The sequence below is a fragment of the Hyla sarda genome, chromosome 5 (genome assembly GCF_029499605.1).
Source record: "Hyla sarda isolate aHylSar1 chromosome 5, aHylSar1.hap1, whole genome shotgun sequence".
Lineage (NCBI taxonomy): Eukaryota > Metazoa > Chordata > Amphibia > Anura > Hylidae > Hyla > Hyla sarda.
Window position 1 is genome coordinate 116,481,746 of NC_079193.1, and position 26,166 is coordinate 116,507,911.

At 43.0% G+C, this 26,166-nt stretch overlaps 1 protein-coding gene across 4 annotated transcripts in view; it reads right to left on the reverse strand.

The window, feature by feature from the left end:
- Positions 1 to 26,166, reverse strand: part of TRIO (trio Rho guanine nucleotide exchange factor) — a 748,009-nt gene that overhangs the window by 423,551 nt on the left and 298,292 nt on the right. For all 4 annotated transcript variants that reach the window (XM_056520137.1, XM_056520140.1, XM_056520138.1 and 1 more), the window contains exon 21: positions 19,707 to 19,822. In XM_056520137.1, coding sequence (XP_056376112.1) covers positions 19,707 to 19,822 — 116 coding nt within the window. The remainder of the gene's footprint in view (positions 1 to 19,706; positions 19,823 to 26,166) is intronic.

Sequence of the window (26,166 nt, forward strand, 5' to 3'; positions counted from 1 at the left end):
AGGTGTTGGTGAACTACAACTCCCAGGAGACTCCTGATACAATATAGGTGTTGGTGAACTACAACTCCCAGGAGACTCCTGATACAATAGAGGTGTTTGTGAACTACAACTCCCAGGAGATTACAGAGATACAATAGAGGTGTTGGTGAACTACAACTCCCAGGAGACTCCTGATACAATATAGGTGTTGGTGAACTACAACTCCCAGGAGACTCCTGATACAATAGAGGTGTTGGTGAACTACAACTCCCAGGAGATTACAGAGATACAATAAAGGTGTTGGTGAACTACAACTCCCAGGAGATTACAGAGATACAATAGAGGTGTTGGTGAACTACAACTCCCAGGAGACTACAGAGATACAATAGAGGTGTTGGTGAACTACAACTCCCAGGAGTCTCCTGATACAGTAGGTGTTGGTGAACTACAACTCCTTTATACACTCAAACAGCAGAAAGCTGACAGGGCATGCTGGGATTTGTAGTCTTGCAACAGCTGGAGGCACCACTGGAATTCCCAGCATGCCCGAACAGCATATAAAATAACTGGGCATGCTTGGAGTTGTAGTTGTGAAAAAGATGGAGGGACCCCTATCAGGACAGTTTTATAGACAAACAATTATGTTTTTTACCATTTTTCCTTTTACTCTCCAGTGTCCACACTACAGTGAGCACAGAGGCAGCTGCTTCATCACTGGACAGGAGCAGCATGGGGAGGGGGAGATGAGCAGAAGGGGAGGGGGAGATGAGCAGAAGGGGAGGGTGTATGCATAGGGAAGGGAGATGTGGGCGTTACAATATAATAATATGCTCGGGGGGGGGGATAGAACAGGGGGAGGGCAGCAGCTTACAGGAAGTAAGCACAAGGCATGATGGGAGATGTAGTTTTATTTTCACTTCTCCTCCGTAATTCGTGTGCTGATAACGGGAGAACGACTGGGCCAATTTTGATGGGGGAGACATTGTTGGAAAGGTCTTCCAAAGACCTATTAAATGAGGTAAAAAAAAGTTTTTTTGCCCAGCACTGCAGATGTCCTTTAAAAGAAATGGGGTTACACATTTTGGGGGGATTTTTCTTCTATTACCACACCAGCATTTTAGTGGAAAAAAAAAATCAGCCACCCCTGTGCAAATCATGCATCAATGTACATAGTGCGCCCTTACTCCTGAGCACTGTTGTGGGCCCGCAGAGCACTTTGTGTCCACATATTGGGTATTTCTGCATTCAGCAGAAATTGTGTTACAAATTTTTGGGGTCTTTTTCACCTTTTACCTCTTGTGAGAATGAAAAGTAAGGGGCAGCACCAGCATGTTCGTGTAAAACATTTAATTTTACCCCCAAAATATGTAATGGCAATTTCTCCCGAGTACAGAAATACCCCATATGTTGCCCTTAACTGTTGCCTTGAAATATAACAGGGCTCTGGAGTGAGTGCGCCATGCGCATTTCAGGCCTACATTAGGGATTTGCATAGGACCGGGATGCAAGCATTACACTTGCCTCTGCCACCAAAAATATCCTACCGCAGTGTTTCCCAAACAGGGTGCCTCCAGCTGTTGTAAAACTCAAAGCATGCCTGGACAGTCAATGGCTGATTGGCAATACAGGGAGTAATTTTGCAACAGCTGAAGGCTTCATTTTGGAAACCGTGTCATGCATGACGTTTTTCATTTTTATTGAGGTGGGGTTGGGTCACTGTGTAAGGGTGTGTATATGTAGTGTTTCACTCTATTTTTTGTTAGTATAGTGTAGTGTTTTTGGGGTACATTCACAAGGGTGGGGGTTTACAGTGAGTATTCCGCTTGGAGTTTGAGCTGCAGTTGAAAATATGCCACGTCTCACACTTGCAGCGGTTAACTCACTGAAAACCCCCGCCTGTGTGAATGTAAACTGACCATGCATGATGGGAGTTTTAGTTTTTTAACAGCTGAAGGCACACAGGTTCTCAGTGTTTTCCCACTAGTGTGCCTCCATCTCTTGTAGTTTTGCAACTCCCAGCATGCACTGGGGGGGGGGGGGGGGGGGAGATCACAGTTTGGAGATCACTGTATAGCGGTCTCCAAATTGTGGTCCTCCAGATGCTGCAAAACTACAACTCTCAGCATGCCCAGACTGTCCAGGCATGCTGGGAGATGTAGTTCTGCACCATCTAGAGGGCCAGGTGTTTAAGAACTACAACTCCCAGCATGCCTGAACTGACTGGGCATGCTAAGAGTTGTGGTTTTTCAGCATCTGTAGGGCAACAATTCCCAGACCACTAACTATACAGTAACATCCGAACGTTGCAAAACTACAACTCCCAGCATGCCCAGACAACCAACAGCTGCCTGGGCATGCTGGGAGTTGTAGTTTTGTAACATATGGAAGCCCACAGTGTGCGCCCGCACCGCTTTTCGCCACCTGACCTGATCGCTGTCTGCTGCCGCCGATCGCTCCTGCAGCTGCCCACCGCTCCTATATTGGTTTCCCCCGCTCTGTCCAGACTACCATGTGTGGGCAGAGTGGGGAAACTAACCTTTGAACCCCCCCGACTCCCATTTTCTATTGGTCGGTCGCTTGCGACCAATCAATGGCAGGGGATAGGAGGAGGTGGCACCCCTGCCACCTCACTTCTATCCTTCTGAGTGATAGGTGCTGTCTCAGTCAGCAATGATCACCCTTATTTTCTGGGTGATCGGATCACCCGAGACTCGATCAGCCTCGATCCGCCTGGAAAAACCGTGATTCACCATTATGGTGGGGGTGGGGGGTGGATGCCTGCTAAATGATTTTGGCAGGCATCCTGTTACGATCCCTGCCCCAATGAGCAGCGGTGATTGAAGATACGGCGTACCTGTACGCCCTCCGTCCATAACAGGTTAAATTACACATCGCTCTGCATATGTACAACTATATCCATAGCAGCAAATCTGCATGACTTGATGCAGATTTTTCCTCAAAAAAACCAAGGTCTTTTAGAACCCTTTTTTTTCCTGCAAATTTATTGAATTTTTATTAATTTTTTTCCCCCACCGGGGCAGGTTTACCAACCCTTATTTCTTATTGGAATAGACAATCATTTGTAATCTATTACAAATTATATGAATCTATTGTAATCTATAGACAATCATTTGTAATCTATTATGTTGATTTATTCAATTCTTTGCTTTTACCTCTGTGACCCTGGGCATCCTCTGTTGCTGCTTTTCTGCTTTGTGTTTCCTGTTAATGTCATGTGTGAGTTACAAAGGTCGGCAATGTGGACATCACAGTCCACTTTGCAACCCTGCTGGCACACACCCTGTTCTCCAAATGTCTCTTTGCCTACCGCAAGGCAGAGAAATACAGGACTCTGTTAATACAAGTAAATGGCAGCAGGGTGGCTGGGTTGAATAAGGTGTTCCCCTGCCGTGCTGGGTTGATTATATTATATGTGTGTGTGTGCGTGTATGTTTTTATTTTAAAAGGGGTACTCCGGTGGAAAACTTTTCTTTTTTTTAAATCAACTGGTGCCAGAAAATTAAACAGATTAGTAAATAACTTCTATTAAAAAATCTTAATCCTTCCAGTACTTATTAGCTGCTGCATTAGCTGCTATGTGACAATATCAGAGACCAAGTAACCAGACAAGGGAGATCTTCCTAATAAAGACCCACATGGATTGTGGTTCCACACACATATCTATCTATCTGTCTAATAGAATGCATGTGTCCCTTACAATATATTGGCTGCATGTCCAAACAACTCAGAAGATGATTTAATGTGCACAGGTACAATGTTACCCACCAATACCTGAAACATAGCGTGTTGAAGCACGCGATAGAGGCCCACAATAGCAGCTTCGAGGAATTCACCGTCACAGCATTGGAACAGATCCCAGAAGATTCAGAAGACCGATTTGGAAAACTGTGCAAGTGCGAGTCATATTGGTTTTACAAGATGGACACACAATACCCCTCAGGCCTTACTAGAGAACGTATAATAACCCTCTGCACTATGCTCCCCTCATTCTCCATAGTCCCATGCATCAAGACATCTTACTCCACATAGTCACACCAACCTTACACATTTTTTTTCCTACCACATACACCACAACCCTTCCATTCATCACCCATCCCCAGAACCCAATATACCACCCCATATGTTCATAGGTAGGACCACCTCACCACCCCTTTCTCCTCCCCATTCCCCATCTGGCATATTTCTTATATCCAAACCATTTCCCCTTCCCTACCTCTTTCATTCCTCAGCAATGGTACCACACAGCCAGATTTACCCGCCCCAGTCCTTATATATACATCTCATTCATTCCTCTGTTCCCACTCAGCATTAGCGGGGAAATACATAGCCCATAGGAGTTGTCCTAGTCTCCGTATAGCAAAGCTTTGCGCGAGTGGCGACATCACGCTTGTTAAATCTTTCACTTATGTAACAATACCTTTTACCCACAGCATATTCCTAGGATTAGACTCTCCCCCAGGACTACACATTTGCCGCCCCCGACTATCATGGAAATGCTGGCTCTGATGTTCTTGGATGCGGGTGTATCTTGTCCAATTTACATTTACCCCTCCTTACCAGTGATTACATAGCACGCCCAGGTACCCTAGTGCCTATACATGGACCTCCACATTCTTGTGTTTCTACTCCTAGCAGTTGCGTGTAAGCGCACAGCCCATAGGAGTTGTCATAACCCTTGCAGCGCATAACCTAAGCGTAGATGCCGACTTCATGCCGTTAGTATCCTCCTTCCATCTAGTATCATTCTTGATGCATGTTCTCTCTGCACTATCCAGATTACCAGTCATTCCACAAACAGGACCACACATATGCCCCATTGACAACATTTTTAATGCCGTTTCTCACGCTCTTTCATTTGCTAACTTTATTTTACAGCATGCATCCTCAGAGCAAGATACAGTACAGACCAATAGTTTGGACACACCTTCTCATTCAGAGTTTTCTTTATTTTCATGACTATGGAAATTGTAGATTCACACTGCAGGCATCAAAACTATGAATTAACATGTAAAATTATAGACATGACATAAAGTGTGAAACAACTGAAAATATGTCATATTCTAGGTGGAAAGTGTCCCCAAGTGCAGTCACAAAAACCATCAAGAGCTACAAAGAAACTGTCTCACATGCGGAAGACCAAGAGTCACCTCTGCTGCGGAGGAGAAGTTCATCCGAGTCACCAGCCTCAGAAATCTAATGTTAATAGCAGCTCCGATTAGAGACCAGGTCAATGCCACACACTGTTCTAGCAGCAGACACATCTCTAGAACTGTTAAGAGGAGACTGTGTGAATCAGGCCTTCATGGTAGAATATCTGCTAAGAAACCACTGCTAAGGACAGGCAACAAGGAGAAGAGAATTGTTTGGACTAATGAACACAAGGAATGGACATTAGACCAGTGGAAATCTGTGATTTGGTCTGATGAGTCCAAATTTGAGATCTTTAGTTCCAACCACCATGTCTTTGTGCAGCACAGAAAAGGTGAACGGATGGACTCTACATGTCTGGTTCCCACCGTGAAGCATGGAGGAGGAGGTGTGATGGTGCTTTGCTGGTGACACTGTTGGGGAATTATTCAAAAGTGAAGGCATACTGAACCAGCATGGCTACCACAACATGTTGCAGCGGCATGCTATTCCATCCGGTTTGCATTTAGTTGGACCATCATTTATTTTTCAACAGGACAATGACCCCAAACACACCTCCAGGCTGTGTAAGGGCTATTTGACCAAGGAGGAGAGTGATGGGGTGCTGCGCCAGATGACCTGGCCTCCACAGTTACCAGACCTGAACCCAATGAAGGCAAAAGGGCCAACAAGTGCTAAGCATCTCTGGGAACTTCTTCAGGACTGCTGGAAGATCATTTTAGGTGACTACCTCTTGAAGCTCATCAAGAGAATGACAAGAGTGTGCAAAGCAGTAATCAAAGCAAAAGGTGGCTACTATGAAGAACCTAGAAAATTTCAGTTGTTTCACACTTTTTTGTTATGTCTATAATTCCACATGTGTTAATTCATAGTTTTGATGTCTTCAGTGTGAATCAACAATTTTCATAGTCAGAAAAATAAAGAAAACTCTTTGAATGCTTTAAATAGCACCTGCATGTTCATGTAAGTCAGAAGCCACTGTTCATTGAGAAGGAGGCAGCAGCCTCAAAATGCATCTTAATTGGCTAATAAAGAAGTTTATATGTACAACTGGATGCTTGTCTATACTTGCAGCACGTGCCTGAAAGATCCAGTTTTTTTTCTGCTTGCTCACTTGATGATCCAAGACCACCTAGGAAAACCCTAGCTTGATCCCCGGGAGACAGCTCCACACAATACCATAAAGCGCTTCATGGTGGTTGTGTCTGGAACACAACCACACAAGGTGAGCACACATCTGATCGGTGCAACCTCTGTCTTTTGCCTTCACACTGCTACAGACATACTGTGCATAGAGGAAGTTCTGCTCTATATTTTTCTGCATTAGATGGTGAGTGTTTGCGGGACATTGCTTTTCTGTTCAATGGGGTGTGATACAAAATGACCCCACTCCAAAACTTTCTAATCTCAGGCTTTTTTACCATGCACATGTGAAGCACAATACCGCAAAACATCATCATTGCAACTGATTTTACGTGGGTCCATCAAGCATATGATGACATGGGGTTCTGGGACAAAAATTGTTCAGCATACGAATTAGTCTGCTTCACCATCATTTTGACCAAATCCTTAGAGAAGAAAACCTTAAATTGGCACTGTCAGATAAAAAAAAAAAAAATGATGGATCAACCACTTTACTCATATTTATCTAGATAAATGTGAGTAGAGTGGTTGAGCCATCATAGATTCTAGATGTTCTCTCCCTAACCTAGTGTTTTCCAAACTGCCTCCAGCTGTTGCAAAACTATAAAAACTACAAGCATGCTTGGTCAGCCAAAGGATGTTTGAGCATGCTATGAGTTGTAGTTTTCAGTTGGCTCTTTCCAGAGATCCATGAGTCAGAGCAGACTGAGGGAGGGGGAGGAGTCATCACAGTGAGGAAAAGAGAGGGACCTGCCCCCTCCCTCTGAAGGAACAGACAAGACAGTAAGTAAATGAAGGTAATTCTGAGAGAAATATAGGTCGAAGACACATAAAAAATCATGAGGATGCGATACTAAGTAACATAAGTTTTTTTTTTTTTTTTTGTGGGATTTGACATACGCTTTAACCCCTTAAGGACACAGCCCATTTTGACAGTAAGGACACAGCCAATGTTATTTTTACGTTTTCGGTTTTTCCTCCTCGCCTTCTAAAATTCATAACTCTTATATTTCCATTCCCAGAGCCATATGAAGGCTTGTTCTTTTGCGTGACCAGATCTACTTTTTAATAACATCACTCATTTTACCGTAAAATATATGGTAAACCCCCAAAAATATTTTTTGTGTAAGGAGGGGGGGGGGTTGATCGTACACTTTGTGGTAAAAACTACGTTTTCTTTATTCTCTGGGTCAATATGATTAAAGTGATACCCATGGTTACATATTTTTCTATTATTGCACTGCTGTTAAAAAATCTCAAACTTTTCTTACAAAATCAGTATGTTTAAAATTGCCCTATTTTGACCACCTCTAATTTTCTTATGTTTCCGTATTCAGGGATGTGTGAGGGCCCATTTGCATATATATCACGTTTTGATCGTTTTTTTATAAAAAACATTTTTGCAGTTTGATGTGACAAAAAAAGCTGAGATTTTTAACTTTTTTTACGTTGTCCTTAGCGCGATAATTAACATGATATTTTTATAGTTTAGACATTTCCGCACGCGGCGATACGAAATATGTTTATTATTTATATTTTTTACGCTTTTTTTTGTATTAATATGGGGAAAAGGGGTGATTTAAAACTTTATTGGGGGAGGGGATTTTTCAAATTTTTTTTACATTTTTTTTTTTACATTTATTTTACACTTTTTTAGTCCCCATTGGGGACTACTTAGAGCAATCATTAGATTGCTAATACTGTTCAGTATTATAGGCTATCTTTTGCTCTGGTCTGCTGAAAGGCTGATCATTGCAGAAGATCAGGGAGAATGACGGAGGCAGGTGAGGGGACCTCCATCCACCATCTTTGGCTGATCTGATCCCCGCGGCAGTGCCGCGGGCAATCAGATCAGCCATTATAAATGCTGCACTGCCGCAGATGCCGTGATCTGTATTTTTCATGGCACCTGAGAGGTTAATGACTGACAGCTGCCGGAACCCGCCGGGAATGAAGCGAGCGCATCTCCTGCTCTCACATCACAGCTGTGCCGTAAATGTACGGCATTGTGTGCTAGCTGATACTAAGCAGCGCCATACATTTACGGCATATGTCGTTAAGGGGTTAAACAAAGGAAGTGTCTCTATGTCGGAGGCTAGAAATTCACATGTGTGTGGAGGGGGGGGGGTGTTGTTGGGTAGGGGTGTATATAGTTATTTCACACATGACATTTATATACATTACTGTATATAGACATCACCAACATTATCACCTAATATAAATGTGCGTCACCTCAAGGGGAAAAATAATTTTTTTTTTTTTTTTTTTTTTTAAAGGTTGTAAAAGGTGTATTTCTCACTGCCCAGCTTTGTGTAGCAGCTTTTTCCTTGGGCGTGCAACACAGCCAAGTAAAGGAACAAAGTGTTAATTCCCTCCAAATAATAGGGAAGAAAATAACCTGCACTCCGTAGAATCACTGCACCATCAAGCAAAGCTGCAAAGCAGGCACAGGGCACCAAAGGGAGTTGCTCACTGAGAGAAAAAAAAAATCACAGCAGCCGGAGCTCACCACAGATCACCATTTACACTTCTGATAAGTGCATCACAGAGACAAATCACCACACACACACACACATCTCTCTGCTCACTGAGGGAAACCAGAATGGCTTAACTATTCGCTATGGAGCGAGCAGAATCTGTTATCCTGCATGATGTACATCAAGTGTTGGGAAAACCTTCCCGGATATGAAGTACAGGTATGTTATGGCTTGGGAAGGGGATAATATCTGTGTTGATTTTTTTTTCTCACCATGTATTTAGATTTCTTTTAACTTTAACTTTTTACTTTCCCTAGGGACTAGTACAAGTAATCAATTGCACAATACTGATATACTAATGTATTGCAATCTAACAGCTTCATTAATGTACCTTTCCCTCAGCAGGGTGTACTAGAAGTACCGGCATCTACACAAATTAGCTTCCCGAGATCACACCATAGAGGGGACGATTTGAGGCCATAACGGACTACAATACGCTAAGCGCAAAGATGCAGAGGTTGTTATTAACCAAATGAACCAGGCAGGAAACGCAGTGATCTTAGAAGGTTGCCCCTGATAGTGGGTGTCAGATATAATCCACAGACCGCACCTGCCGTGCAGGGAGCAGATTAGGCTCCCGAGTCTGCTCCATACAAACCTTTCAACATTAGCTCTGACTTACTAAGAGTGGAGTGTAGTTTTCGGTATGGGTTTTTTTTCTGACAGGTATTTCTACATGGTATTTACAAAATGTTCCCTACGATTTGCTTATTTAACAACTGCTCTGATCTGTAGGTTTCCCACAACTAAAATCCACCATATTTTACGTTGCAATAAAAACAGAAAAAAGGCAAGTGCCCATTGTACAGTCTGTCACAAATGGAGAGAGAGGCAGGTAAGGAACTTACTCACCTAGTCATCTCTTTGCACATAATACACAATAGGGAACATTAGTAAATATGACGAGCCACACCACTTTTGATTGTCACGCCACCTTTTCCCAGCAGCCACGCCCCTTTTTCAAGTTTTTTGAGTAAAATGGAGAGTTGGTCGGGTTGGTTTAATTTTTTTTTGTCACAAATTCTGGCACACAAAGCGTGCAACACAATTTGGGCACAAAACCCGAGAAAATACTGTTGAGATCTTTTTAGTAAGTGATCCCAATTATGTAACAGTATGTCAGAAAAGGGTTAATAACTATATAATAAAGGGAAACTTAAAGCCAGTTCACCCACACTAAACCCAATGGACAGGGTTATAGCTTGGGGAAAACAGGGTTTAAACAATGTGTTACTTATCTGGATCAGGACTGCTGTTCCGTAGACAGACCCGGTAAAATCCTCCTTGCTAACATGGAAATAGCCGGCTACACAATGGAGGCAGGACCCTGCATACCCAGCATCCCTGCCTCCTTCCCATCTGTTATGTTATGCCAACCCATCTCATGAATATTCAAAGAGTGAAGAGGGCAGGGAGGCTGTATATGCCTCCGTTATTTGAAAGCTTTGTAAAGAAACATATGGAAAGAAAAGTAAAGTATATGGAATTAACAGCATGAATCCTGTTGTACGTGTGCATTTTTTCTAAGTATAGGGAGGCTGTATATGCCAGGTTCTAGCTGCATTTCAAGCTAATAAAGAAAAGATAGGGGTGTCGCTAAAACATACTAATTATAAATTTATTAAAATGAAATCACCAGGTAGGAAAAGTGCATCCCAAAAAATGGTGTGTAGGCAGCAGAAGAGGCATAAAAACAGAACTTTTTCCAAGCACCAGACCCCTTGGAGTAGTTGGTCCAACAATGTAGACCAGTTAGATTAAGATAGTATTTATTCCAAGCACAAATCAGACCCGAAATGGTCCCTTCATCAGGACAAGGTGCTGATACAGAGACAGTGAAACACAGACATTAAATAGCTACAGAGGTATTTGGCACACAGTGGTTGCATCAATTAGGATTAGCATATTCATCAAGCACTACTAGGTGACTGACGTAACTAAAGATGAGCGAAGTTACAGTAAATTCAATTCGTCACAAACTTCTCGGCTCGGCAGTTGATGACTTATCCTGCGTAAATTAGTTCAGCCTTCAGGTGCTCCGGTGGGCTGGAAAAGGTGGATACAGTCCTAGGAAAGAGTCTCCTAGGACTGTATCCACCTTTTCCAGCCCATCGGAGCACCTGAAAGATGAACTAATTTATGCAGGAAAAGTCATCAACTGACGAGCCGAGAAGTTCGTGACGAATCGAATTTACTGTAAATTCGCTCATCTCTAGACGTAACCATTAAAGGATTTAAAACACACAGATGACAAAAAATTACTATAAAAACACAGAATTATTAATTGCACTAGTGTTGTTTTGACATAGATTGGATTTCTACCAAAAGCAACTAAAAGTTTGACAAAACCTTAAAAATATTTAATAAAAGGAACGTATCTCCTCATGCACTTAGAAGAGAACTGTAAGTGCCGAGCGAGTTCCGTTGAAGGCTGATCAGATGTACGTATGTAACTGCTTCTTTATAAAGGGAAAAAGTGTTCAGGCAACATTTGGCAATAGTCACATATTGTGGAGGGTGGCTATGGTATGGAAATCTATGTGAAATATGCAGGAGATCGCGCTTTGATGAGGAGCGCTATATGACAGTAGCGGAGGGCAAAAGGGGCGGGGCTAAGATGCTGCTCCGTATATTGCAGCGAGATGGTAGAGGACACAGTTATGTGCGCTCATATTGCGGAGCGACTACAACCGTCAGAGGAAGCTGGATGGGCTGAAGTGTGTGCTAATGACAGGAGCCGTCACCGCTTCGAGCACTATGATGCCATGGCGGAGGTCAGAAGGGGTGGAGCTAGTTTCTTTGCCTGCAAGTGTATCTATTCATGTAACAGTGTTTCTCCCTTGCGCCGCAATAGATTGCACAGGTTTAAAGGTGAAAGTAATGAGTATTGTTACGGCTGTCAGAGAGAAATGAATATGCAGGGGAATGGGACTGAAGATGAAATTGTCCCAAGGTGAATGGTTTATTATAGAAGTAATAGATGGATAGAACTAAAGAGGGGGAAAGAACCGAGATTTACTCTCTGAAATGAAGATAACAATGTAGGTATAAGGATAGGAGTAGAATAGAGGGAAGGGGGGAGGGAGGGAGGGGGGGTAGGAATAAGAATGGGAATAAATGGGGATGGGGGGAGAGAAGGGGGGGAAGAAACAAAGTGGGGGGGAAGGAATATAGTGATGAACAACATGTGTCAGTATCATGATTAATAAACTACCGTGGTATGGCATTTAGAATAAAAATACTGTCTCAACAGACATTTGTGTACATCAAGTCCAGTTATAACTTAAATAATCGACGATCATAATTTGACATACCCTGGTTATGCACGAAATTCCCTGTCTCTGTGCTCCATGTATTGACCTCTGTATTTGTGATTTTATATAACTATGATTTATTATTATTGCTATTTATTAATTTTCTCCAGTTATAACTTGACTTGATGCGCACAAATGTCTGTTGAGACAGTATTTTTATTCTATATGCCATACCACGGTAGTTTCTTAATCATGATACTGACACATGTTGTTCATCACAATATTCCTCCCCCCCCCCCACTTTGTTTCTTCCTCTGACAGTTGTAGTCGCTCCGCAATATGAGCGCACATAACTGTGTCCTCTACCATCTCGCTGCAATATACGGAGCAGCATCTTAGCCCCGCCCCTTTTGCCATCCGCTACTGTCATATAGCGCTCCTCATCAAAGCGCGATCTCCTGCATATTTCACATAGATTGCCCTACCGTAGCCACCCTCCACAATATGTGACTATTGCCAAATGTTGCCTGAACACTTTTTCCCTTTATAAAGAAGCAGTTACATACGTACATCTGATCAGCCTTCAACGGAACTCGCTCGGCACTTACAGTTCTCTACTAAGTGCACGAGGAGATACGTTCCTTTTATTAAATATTTTTAAGGTTTTATCAAATTTTTTGTTGCTTTTGGTAGAAATCCAATCTCTTTGTCTAAACAACACTAGTGCAATTAATAATTCTGTGTTTTTATAGTAATGTTTTGTCCTCTGTGTGTTTTAAATCCTTCAATGGTTACGTCAGTCACCTAGTAGTGCTCACCTAGTAGTGCTTGATGAATATGCTAATCCTAATTGATGCAACCACTGTGTGCCAAATACCTCTGTAGCTATTTAATGTCTGTGTTTCACTGTCTCTGTATCAGCACCTTGTCCTGATGAAGGGACCGCTTCGGGTCTGAAACACGTTGATTTGTGCTTGGAATAAATACTATCTTTTATCTAACTGGTCTACATTGTTGGACCAACTACTCCAAGGGGTCTGGCGCTTGGAAAAAGTTCAGTTTTTATGCCTCTTCTGCTGCCTACACTAATACTGGACCAGATGCTGCCTGGGATCGGGGGAATCAAGCTGCAGCACCCCACTCTATTATACATGCGCATTTAGATGTTGTGCTCTGAGCGCAACACCACAGGGTATTATTACCAGCATCTCTATACCTGGGCCTAATGTACCTCACCAGGGGCACTATTGTGTTCCTTTTTCTCTCTTTTTATGTGGAAAATGGAGTGTAGGAATACAAAATACTGCCAGGTAGCAATAGGGAGATAGTTAGTATATGGTAGTTCACAAATCAATCACCCCTACCACCGTAGCAATCAACACATCCCTAATAGATATGCAGGAAATGTGCGAGTACGATCAAACTGGACACGTGTAGTTAGGGGTGCATAATACAACGCACTCCCACAATAATCACTATGTACCATAACAATTCCAATATTTAATGGAATCTGCATTCCCTTAAGATAATATAATATGTATAGTAAGTGTTCCCAACGTGTTTCTGTCCCTATGCCATGTAGAATGCACAGGGACGTCCTCAGGGGAACCTGTTAAAGTATAAGCTCAAGGGTGCAATATCAGAGCAACAATTATTAAACTAAGGCTAGATAGCCTTTCACATCAGTATGTGTTCCTCACAGGGCCGTACAGTTGTTAGCCCCTGCAAGAAAATAATACAAAAAGGCATAGTAAATGACCTACCCCATTCCAGCAGTCACCTTTCTCAGTATCAAAAAAGAATTCATACTCACAAAGTTTATATGAGCAGATCCTATAAGAGAGGGGGGAGGAGGGGGCACGGTCACAAAAAAATTGCCAATAGTATCCAACAATAACAGACAGCGACAAGTCCCATGCATACTTACAACTTGCGCTGCATGTCAGTGAGAATTGGTTTCTCATGCACTGGCAGGGGAGCGGGAGAATCTCCCGGAGTACTGGTGTGGCTTGGTGGAGCCGGCGCCTAATGCATACAGCCTCACTTCCGGTTTTTAACCCCTTAAGGACCAGGCCATTTTACACCTTAGGACCGGAGCGTTTTTTGAACATCTGACCACTGTCACTTTAAACATTAATAACTCTGGAATGCTTTTACCTATCATTCTGATTCCGAGATTGTTTTTTCGTGACATATTCTACTTTATGTTATTGGTAAAATTTTGTCGATACTTGCATCGTATAATAGTGAAACATTTCAAAATTTGCTGAAAAAATTGAAAATTTTGCATTTTTCGAACTTTGAAGCTCTCTGCTTGTAAGGAAAATGGATATTCCAAATAAAATAAAAATGTATTCACAAATACAATATGTCTACTTTATGTTTGTATCATAAAATTAATGAGTTTTTACTTTTGGAAGACACCAGAGGGCTTCAAAGTTCAGCAGCAATTTTCCAATTTTTCACAAAATTTTCAAACTCACTATTTTTCAAGGACCAGTTCAGGTTTGAAGTGGATTTGAAGGGTCTTCATATTAGAAATACCCCACAAATTACCCCATTATAAAAACTGCACCCCCCAAAGTATTCAAAATGACATTCAGTCAGCGTTTTAACCCTTAAGGTGTTTCACAGGAATAGCAGCAAAGTGAAGGAGAAAATTCACCATCTTCATTTTTTACACTCGCATGTTCTTGTAGACCCAATTTTTGAATTTTTACAAGGGGTAAAAAGAGAAAATTTATACTTATATTTGTAGCCCAATTTCTCTCGAGTAAGCACATACCTCATATGTCTATGTAAAGTGTTCGGCGGGCGCAGTAGAGGGCTCAGAATCGAAGGCGCGACAAGGGAATTTTGGAGAGTACGTTTTTCTGAAATGGTTTTTGGGGGGCATGTTGCATTTAGGAAGCCCCTATGGTACCAGAACAGCAAAAAATCCCCACATGGCATACCATTTTGGAAACTAGACCCCTTGGGAAACGTAACAAGGGGTAAAGTGAACCTTAATACCCCACAGGTGTTTCACGACTTTTGCATATGTAAAAAAAAAAAAAAAAAAAAATTCACTAAAATGTGTGTGTTCCCCCCAAATTTCACATTTTTGCAAGGGTTAATAGCAGAAAATACCCCCCAAAATTTGTAACCCCATCTCTTCTGAGTATGAAGGTACCCCATAAGTGGACCTGAAGTGCACTACGGGCGAACTAAAATGCTCAGAAGAGAAGGAGTCATATTTGGCTTTTGGAGAGCAAATTTTGCTCGGGGGGCATGTCGCATTTAGGAAGCCCCTATGGTGCCAGGACAGCAAAATAACCCCCACATGGCGTACCATTTTGGAAACTAGACCCCTTGAGGAACGTAACAAGGTGTACAGTGAGCATTTACCCCCCACTGGTGTCTGTCAGAACTTTGGAACAGTGGGCTGTACAAAATTTTTAATTTGCACAGCCCACTCTTCCAAAGATTTGTCAGACACCTGTGGGGTGTAAATTCTCACTTCACCCCTCATTATATTCCGTGAGGGGTGTAGTTTCCGAAATGGGGTCACATGTGTTTTTTTTTTTTTTGCGTTTGTCAAAACCGCTGTAACAATCAGCCACCCCTGTGCAAATCACCTCAAATGTACATGGTGCACTCTCCCTTCTGGGCCTTGTTGTGCGCCCCCAGAGAAGTTTGCGCCCACTTATGGGGTATCTCCGTACTCGGGAGAAATTGCATTACAAATTTTGGGGGGCGTTTTTCCCTTTTACCTCTTGTCAAAATGAAAAGTAAAGGGCAACACCAGCGTGTTAGTGTAAAAAATTTATTTTTTTACACTAACACGCTGTTGTAGACCCCAACTTCACCTTTTCATAAGGGGTTAAAGGAGAAAAATCCCCCCAAAATTTGTAACACAATTTCTCCCGAGTACGGCGATACCCCATATGTGGCCCTAAACTGTTGCCTTGAAATACGACAGGGCTCCGAAGTGAGAGCGCCATTCGCATTTGAGGCCTGAATTAGGGACTTGCATAGGGGTGGACATAGGGGTATTCTACGCCAGTGATTCCCAAACAGGGTGCCTCCAGCTGTAGCAAAACTCCCAGCATGCTTGGACAGTCAACGGCTGTCCAGCAATACTGGGAGTTGTTGTTTTGCAACAGCTGGAGGCTCCATTTTGGAAAATGTGGCGTACCGGACGTTTTTCATTTTTATTGGGAGGAGAGGGGGGCTGTGTAGGGGTATGTGTATATGTAGTGTTTTTTTACTTTTTATTTTATTTTGTGTTAGTGTAGTGTAGTGTTTTTAGGGTACAGTCACACGGGCGGGGGATTACAGCGAGTTCCCGCTGCGAGTTTGAGCTGCCGCGCAAAATTTGCTGCATCGCAAACTTGCAGCCTGATACTCACTGTAAGCCCCCTGCCCATGTGAATGTACCCTGTACATTCACAGGGGGGGGACCTCCAGCTGTTACAAAACTACAACTCCCAGCATGCACAGTTTCAGTGCATGCTGGTAGTTATAGTTTTGCAACAGCTGGAGGCACACGGTTGGGAAACACAGTTAGGAAACAGACAATGTTTCCCAACCAGTGTGCCTCCAGTTGTTGCAAAACCACAACTCCCAGCATTCTCAGACATGCTGGGAGTAGTAGTTCGGCAACATCTTTAGAGCCAGATGTTGCCGAACTACAACTCCCAGCATGCTGGGAGTTGTAGTTTTGCAACATCTGGAGGACTACAGTTTGCAGACCACTAATACAGTGGTTCCCAATCTGTGCCCTTCCAGATGTTGCAAAACTAGAACTCCCAGTATGCCAAAACTGTCCAGGCATGCTGGGAGTTGTAGTTCTGCAACATCTGAAGGGCCAGATGTTACATAACTACAACTCCCAGCATGCCTGGACAGTAAGGGCATGCTGAGGATGTGTAGTTTTGCAACATCTGGAAGGGCACAGTGGTCTCCAAACTGTGGACCTCCAGATGTTGCAAAACTGCAACTCCCAGCACGCCCAGACGCCAAGGGCTGTCTGGGCATGCTGGGAATTGTAGTTTACAGGGTCCCAATACAGCAATGCATGTCGCTTTACGGCGACGTGCATTGCTGTAAAGGGCCCGACCGCGGCTGAAGATCTACTCACCTGTCGCCGCCGCCGCCATCTTCCTCGCCGGGATCCGGGTCTTCAGGGACGAGGTAAGTACCGGGGCCGGTCCCCAGCACTCCCCCGTCCCCCGCCGCGTCCTCCGGTCTTCCTCCCGTCCTCTCCGGACTTCAAGGGGCCGGGCAGGACGGGAGGAAGTAACCGCCCCCCCTCCTGCGATTGGTCGGTTAGTTAACCGACGGATCGCAGGGGATCGGAGGAGGTGGCAGGCTTGCCACCTCGCTCCGATACTTCAGCATGGTCCTGGCTGTCTGTGACAGCCGGGATCATGCGAAATTACCGGGCGGTCGGGTCCCAGAGACCCGATCAGCCCGGTATCGCCGCAGATCGCAAGGGCGATTTCCCTTGCGATTTGCGGCGATCGCCGACATGGGGGGCCTACATGGCCCCCCTCGGCGTTTGGGGGGCCCCCTCGAAATCCTTCAGCAGGCATCCAGTTCCGATCTCTGCCCGGCGAGCGGCAGGGACCGGAAATACAACAGGACGTTCTCTAACGTCCTTGGGCATTAAAGCCCAGGTAGTGAGGACGTTAGAGAACGTCCTATGTCCTTAAGAGGTTAAACAACAACCGGGCCACTCACCTCCCGGTGTCAAGGGAGGAGGGTGGCCCCTATTGCAGAGAACTCACATCTCGCCGCTCACATGTGCAGATATGCTGAACGAAAGTAGGCGTTCTGCATATGAGTGCCGAGATGAGAGTGCTCGGCAATAGGGGCCACGCCTTCTCCCTTGATGCCGGGAGGTGAGTTGCCCGGATGTTGTTTAAAAACCGAAGTGAGGCTGTGTGCATTAGGCGCCGGCTCCACCAAGCCATACCAGCATGCCGGGAGATTCTCCCGCTCCCCTGCCAGTGCATGAGAAACCAATTCTCACTGACATGCGGCGCAAGTTGTAAGTATGTATGGGACTTGTCGCTGTGTGTTATTGTAGGATACTATTGGCAATTTTTTGTGACCGTGCCCCCTCCTCCCCCATCTCTTATAGGATCTGCTCATATAAACTTTGAGTATGAAATCTTTTTTGATACTGAGAAAGGTGACAGCTGGAATGGGGTAGGTCATTTATTATGCTTTTTTGAATTATTTTTTTGCAGGGGCTAACAACTGTACCGCCCTGTGAGGAACACATACTGATGTGAAAGGCTATCTAGCCTTCGTTTAATAATTGTTGATCTGATATTGCACCCTTGAGCTTATACTTTAACAGGTTCCCCTGAGGACGTCCCTGTGCATTCTACATGGCATAGGGATGGGAACGCTTACTATACATATTATATTATCTTAAGGGAACGCAGGTTCCATTAAATATTGGAATTGTTATAGTACATAGTGATTATTGTGGGAGTGCGTTGTATTATGCACCCCTTACTACACGGTGTCCATTTTCATCGTACTCACACATTTTCCGCATATCTATTAGGGATGTGTTGATTGCTATGGTGGTAGGGGTGATTGATTTGTGAACTACCATATACTAACTATCTCCCTATTGCTAGCTGGCGGTATTTTGTATTCCTACACACCATTTTTGGGATGCACTTTTTCCTACCTGGTGATTTTGTTTTTATAAATATATAATAAATAGTATGTGTTAGAGACAACCCTATCTTTATTTGTTTATGTCTAGTCTGTGGGGTTTTTCATCATAGGTGGGTGTAGGCCTATAACTTAGCAACAGAGACTAATACCTGGTCTATCTACAGAACTGCAGCATCAATATGGATGAGTGATACATTATTTTAATCCAATTCACCTGCACTATAATCATGTATATTGGGTTTAGTGCAGGTAAGCCATCAGTTTCCCTTCAAACCATTGTTAATAAACACTAAATATGTATTCTTCCCAAGTCTCTGTTCTGCCAAAAGTTAAACATTAAAATTTTTCATGGAAATTTTTAATTCCGTCAGGCATGTTCAGAGACACAATGTTAGGCAATAGTTACCTTGCAGCACTGAGTTCCTGGGTTTAAATCCAACCAATGACATTTTATGCCAGGGAGTTTGTATGTTCTGTGGGGTACACTGTCACTCTCATACTCAATACTAAACAATACTTACACTAATAAGGATGATGTAAATGGTGACAATATACACAACATACTGCAGAATATAAAACAAAAGAACAAAAAAAAGAGGCAGCACTATTACCTACATAGCAGTCCTTGTGTCACTGGATCTCAAATAAGCAAACAGGGGGGGGGGGGGGAAACAAACCTCAAAAATTGTAATCTATATATATATATGAAAAAATTACTGAGTGATCAAGCAGCTATGCTGTGAAACAGCTTTCACCAGATCAGTAAGCTCCCTGGAGCTCTCCTTCTGCTGCTGCTCTCCCATGCACATTGATTGATTTTTACTATAGACAATCAAAGTTTGCACTATTTATACTGCAACTTGGTGAGTGCTATTCATTTTTCTATACTGTATGATACTGCAGAATACATTGGTGATAGTCAAAAGGATTGAACATAGCAAACCTGTTTTGCGCTTCTTTCAAACACTACATATTGTTGACAGTGGTCAAGTCTTCTTTTCCTTAGTGTCCAATAATGTAGCACTCTATTTTCTCTTTGAAACAGTTCATTTAAGATATCTAGAAAAATAAAACAGATATTAATTATGAGAGTGCTGTTGCAGTGAGAAGTGCAGGGAAGACAAGTGGGCTATCACTGCTGAAGTTTTAGAAGACTGAATGCCGGATGGACCGCAGTATGTGTACAACTCTGCTTTCCCAGTCTCATGAAGAGCTCCAATATGGCTGCTTTACCAGACAGATAGACAGATATTCTCTTCAGAGATTTTCTCTCTGTGAAAAAGCCATATTGCAGCCATGAAGAGAAGTAGTAGCAGATGTCACTTAGCTGTTATATTTACTGAAATGGTAATGATTTAATTTCTGATTAATTATGAAATTTTTTTAAATGTGAAAATGACCCCATAGGCAAGTACAATCAAATAAAATAAATAAATAAATAAATAAATGAAAGGAATGTGCTGCTTTTTTTCTCTCCCACAAGGTTTAGGTAGGAAGACTGGGAAGTGCTGGGTACTCAGCTATTTCTTAACAAAATGCAACTTTGAAGAAAACCAGTGCTTCTAAATATCCATGTAAAAGCAAATGTAATCTTAATGGGGTAGATTTATCAAAACCTGTGCAGGGGAAGAGTGGTGCGCAGTGGCCCATAGCAGCGCCTCGTGTAATCCTGCGGATATAGAGGGGGGTGACCGTCTAAAAGTGGACTCTCACCTGTTACACCTCTTGGTTTTATGCATATCACCCCAAATAGCGGGGTACCAGGGAACTGCAAGTTGGAGGAGTGGATGCTGGATACCGGGTCCAGAGCTAAGCAAATTAAGGAAACAATAAAAGGGCTCCAAGATTGGCGCTGTTCCAGTAAAGGCAATGTTCCGTTCTTATTCAAGTAAAACCATATTTATTGATCAAAGACAGTCTTACAGGCACATCAGAAGCAAGATGCTTTTCGGGTCACTGCGTACCCTTTTTCAATTGCAGATGTATCAGATTATGGGGGGTAGCGGTCATTTTATACTTACAAAAAACCGCCAAACAAAGGGGGTGTGGCTAACCCCTTTTCTGTGCGAGTAAATTTCTTAAATCATCATAAAATTACATCTAATCAAACACATAAAAAGAAACTGTTTATATACAGTTTAAAAACACACCAAAAAGTTAAAACTAATAGATTAAACATAAAAGTGTTATTGCACTTTTGACCCGGATATGAAAAGACCCGTTAACCGTAAACTCCATGATCATAGTACACAAAGTTATCACACTTACCAAAATGTCTCTTTTACGCAGCATGAAAAGAGAAATGCTGAGTAAAAGAGAAATTTTGGTAAGTTTGATAACTTTGTGTATTATAATCATGGGGTTTACGGTAACGGGTCTTTTCATATCCGGGTGAAAAGTGCAATAACACTTATGTTTAATCTATTAGTTTTAACTTTTTGGTGTGTTTTTAAACTGTATATGAGCAGTTTCTTTTTATGTGTTTGATTAGATGTAATTTTATGATGTTTTAAGAAATGTACTCACACAGAAAAGGGTTAGCCACGCCCCCTTTGTTTGGCTTTTTTTTTTTTGTAAGTATAAAATGACCGCTACCCCCATAATCTGATACATCTGAAATTGAAAAAGGGTACGCAGTGACCCGAAACGAGTCTTGCTTCTGATGTGCCTGTAAGACTGTCTTTGATCAATAAATATGGTTTTACTTGAATAAGAACGGAACATTGCTTTACTGGAACAGCGCCAATCTTGGAGCCCTTTTATTGTTTCCTTAATTTAGTTAAGCAGCAGCAATGACATTACATGAGGATGTGAAAAGCATGTCCGTAAAGATCTGGCCAATAAGATTATTATACTATTTACCTCGCAAGTGGAAAGGCAAAAAAAAAAATGAAATAATTTCAGTATTTTGTTTATTTGCCTCTCAAAAATGGTAGAGAAATTATGAAAAAGTCATATGTATTCCAAAAAAGTACCTATAAAATGAGCCTTAATATAGCTCTATATTTCATATGTCTGAAAAAAGACTAATGGGCAAGGTCAGATTCAAAAACTTTATATATGTTGTACATCTTGGCAAAACATTAACCTTTTTAATATACTTCATGCTAAAATATTGTTTCCTTCTTATGGCTCATAAAATATTGGCTTTGTCCAAGCTGAAGCACAGGCAAGGACAAAATCCAGTAAGTGAAGGTGGGCTAGCACTCCTCTGTGCTCTCTCCTGTCAGACACAGAGCAGTGCTAGCCCACCCTCACTTACTGGACTTTGTCCATGCCTGTGCTTCAGCTTGGACAAAGCCATCATTTTATAAGCCACGATCTCTATAAAAAAGAAATACAATTTTCTTATAACTCGTATTAGAAAGTTTAATGTTTTGCCAAGATGTACAACATAAAGTTTATCTGACAGTGCCCATTTAAAGGGGTTCTCCGGTGCTTAGACATTTATCCCCTATCCAAAGGATAGGGAATAAGATGCCTGATCGCGGGGGTCCCGCCGCTGGGGACCCCCGTGATCTTGAACGCGGCACCCTTTTTATAATCAGTCCCCGGAGAGCGTTCGCTCCGGGTCTGATTACCGATGACCACAGGGCTGGCGACGTGTGACGTCACGCCTCCGCCCCCGTGTGACATCACGCTCCGCCCCTCAATGCAAGCCTACTGGAGGGGGCGTGATAGCTGTCACGCCCCCTCCCATAGGCTTGCATTGAGAGGCGGAGCGTGATGTCACACGGGGGCGGAGGCGTGAGGTAACACGTCGCCAGCCCTGTGGTCATCGGTAATCAGACCCGGAGCGAACACTCTCCGGGGACTGATTATAAACTGGGTGCGGCGTGCAAGATCACGGGGTCCCCAGCGGCGGGACTCCCGCCATCAGGCATCTTATCCCCTATCGTTTGGATAGAGGATAAGATGTCTAAGCACCGGAGAACCCTTTTAAGTTCAATCTATATCCCTAATGTGTTTATCCATAGTAAATAAAAAAACAAACACCCTTAACCCCTTGGGGACAAAGCCCATTTTAACTTAAGGACCAGGCCATTTTATGCATTTAAGCATTAATAACTCTGGGATGCTTTCATTTATGAATTTGATTCTGAGATTTTTTTTTTTCGTGACATTCTTAATTTATGTTAGTTGTAAATTTTCGTGGAAAATGAGAAAATTTAGCATTTTTCTGACTTTGAAGCTCTCTGCTTGCAAGGAAAATGGACATTACTAATAAATTATATATTGATTCACATATAAAATATGTCTACTCTATGTCTGCATCATAAAGTTGACATGTTTTTACTTTTTGAAGACAGAGGGCTTCAAAAGTATAGCAGCAATTTTCCTATTTTTCACGAAAATTTCAAAATCAGAATTATTCAGGGGCCAGTTGCGTTTTTAAGTGAATTTGAGGGTCTTTATGTTTGAAATACCCCATAATGGACCCCATTGTGAAAACTGCACCCCTCAAAGTATTTAAAATGACATTCAGAAAGTTTGTTAAACCTTCAGGTGTTTTAGACCCTTTTTTTATCTATTTATTTTTTTTTACAAGTGGTAAAAGAAGAAAAACCCACCAAAATGTGTAACCTAATTTCTCTTGAGTAAGGAAATATCTCATATGTGGCTGTAAAGTGCTCTGTGGGTGTACTGGAGGGCTCAGAAGGGAAGGAGCGCCAAAATTGGCTTTTGGAGAGCAAATTTTACTGAAATGGTTTTGGGGGGCATGTCGCATTTAGGAAGCCCCCCTGGTGGCAGAACAGCAAAAAAAAAAACGCATGGCAAACTATTTGGAAAACCACACCACTTAAGGAACGTAACAAGGGGTACAGTGAGCCTTAACAATCCACGTGATTGACAAATTTTCACTAAAGTTGGACGTGAAAATGAAAAATTGATTTTTTTTTACTAAAATGCTGGTGTTGCCCCAAATTTTTCATTTTTACAAGGGGTAATCGAAAAAAAAGACCCCCAAAATTTGTAACCCCATTTCTTTCGAGTAAGGAAATACCTCATATGTGTATCTAAAGTGCTCTGTGGGTGCACTAGAGGGCTCAGAAGGGAAGGAGCGACATTGGGCTTTTGGAGAGCGAATTTTACTGAAATGGTTATTTGGGGGCATGTCGCATTTAGGAAGCCCTATGGTGCAAGAACAGCAAAAAAAAAAAAAAAAAAACATGGCACACTATTTGGGAAACTACACTCCTCAAGGAACGTAAAAAGGGGTATAATGATCCCTAAATCCCCACAGGTGATTGACAAATCTTCGCTAAAGTTGGACGTAAAACTTATTATTTTGTTTTTTTAACTAAAATGATGATACTCCAAATTTTTCTTCTGAATATGGAATACCCCTTATGTGGATGTTAAGTGTTATGCGGGCGCCCTACAGGGCTCAGAAGAGAAGGAACGCCATTGTGCTTTTGGAGAGAGAACTTTGTTGGAAAAGAAGACAGGGGCCATGTGCGTTCACAAAGCCCCTGTGCTACCAGAACAGTGGACCCCCTCTCCCCCCTCCCCCCATGTGACCCTATTTTGGAAACTACACCCCTCACGGAATGTAACAAGGGGTGCAGCAAGCATTTAAAACCTGCTGGCGTTTGACAGATCTTTGGAACAGTGGGCTGTGCAAATGAGAAATAAAATTTTTCATTTCCATGGACCCCTGTTCAAAAAATGTGTCAGACACCTGAGGGGTGTAAATGCTCACTGCACCCCTTATTACATTACATGAGGGGTGTAGTTTCCAAAATGGGATCATGTGGGGGGGGGGGGGGGTCCACTGTTCTGGCACCATGGGGGGCTTTGTAAACTAACATGGCCTTCAATTCCAGCCAAATTCTCTCTCCAAAAAAATTTTGCTCCTTCCTTCCTGAGCCCTGTAGTGTACCCGTAGAGTACTTAACATCCACATATGGGGTATTTCCTTACTCAGAAGAAATGGTGTTACACATTTTCAGGTCCAACTTTAACGAAAATGTGTCAAACACCTGTGGTGTGTTAAGGCTCACTATACCCCCCACTGACAGACCATGCATGCTGGGAGTTATAGTTTGCCAGTGTGCCTCCAATACTGCAACTCCCTGCATGCCCAGACTGTCTAGGCATGCTGAGTTGTAGTTTTACAACTTCTGGGAGGGCCACAGTTTGTAGATCACTGCATAGTTGTCTCCAATCTGTGTCCCCCCAGATGTTGCAATACTCCAACTCCCAGCATGTCTGACTGTATGGGCATGCTGGAAATTGTAGTTTTGTTACATCTGGAGGGACACAGTTTGGAAACCACTGCACCCCCAGGTGTTGCAAAACTACAACTACCAGCATGCCCAGACATGCAGGGAGTTGTAGTTCTGCAACATCTGAAGGGCCAGATGTTACAGAACTAAAACTCTCAGCATGCCTCTGGCTATGCTGAGAGTAGTAGTTTCGCAACATCTGGAGTACCACAGTTTGGAGACCACTGCACAGTCATCTCCAAATTGTGGACCTCCAGATGTTGCAAAACTACAACTCCTAGCATGCCCAGACAGCCAAAGGCTTTCTGGGCATGCTGGCAGTTGTAGTATTGATAACTTTTACAAGGCTGCAGTGAAGATCACGCACCAACGATCTTCACTGACGCCTGCCGTCCCTGCTGCCGCGCTGCAACAGTCACAGCTCCTGATCACAGCCGCTAATCACAGCTGCCCCGCCGCAGACGCTGATTGTCGGTAAGCAGTTCCCGCAGCCCCCGCCACCCCCTACTCAACTTTAACCCTCCGGCCCTCTCCAATGGCAGGGGATAGGAGGAGGTGGCACCCCTGCCACCTCGCTCCTATCCTTCACGGTGATCGGCTATCGTCTATGACAGCCCTGATCACCTTTATTTTTCTAAAGTACCAGGGAGCAAGGGCATACCTGTAAGCCCTTCGTCCCCAACAGGTTAAAGGGGTTATCCACTATAAGGTGATTTTAGTACTTACCTACCACACAGTAATGAGCATGCTTAGGTTCTGATCTTGGGGCTAAGTGGGTATGTTGTAATTCAACTACAATGTTGCTCTATTTCCTGTTGAAGAGCCCTCCCTCCAATTACATATCCCAGAATTCCTTGTTTGTAAGTGTAAGGTAACTTTTCCCCCTCCGGCACATTAGCAATGCCACTCATTGAAATACAGGTGTGCTCACTTCCATGCTCTGCTGTAATCAATGTACCACTGTTTTCTAACTAAGGTGATTCCAGCTGTTGCAAAACTACAATTCACTGCAGAGTGATCTCCTTCCCACCCAGCAGTCGCTCCACCCATTGAAGCAGACAGGCTCCATTGAACACCTGACTAGTGATGTAATGCAGGCTACACTGCAACATGGGAAAACCTGAGACAACACTCATTTTGCATGCTGTTAAAAGTAAACATCTGGTTGAAGAT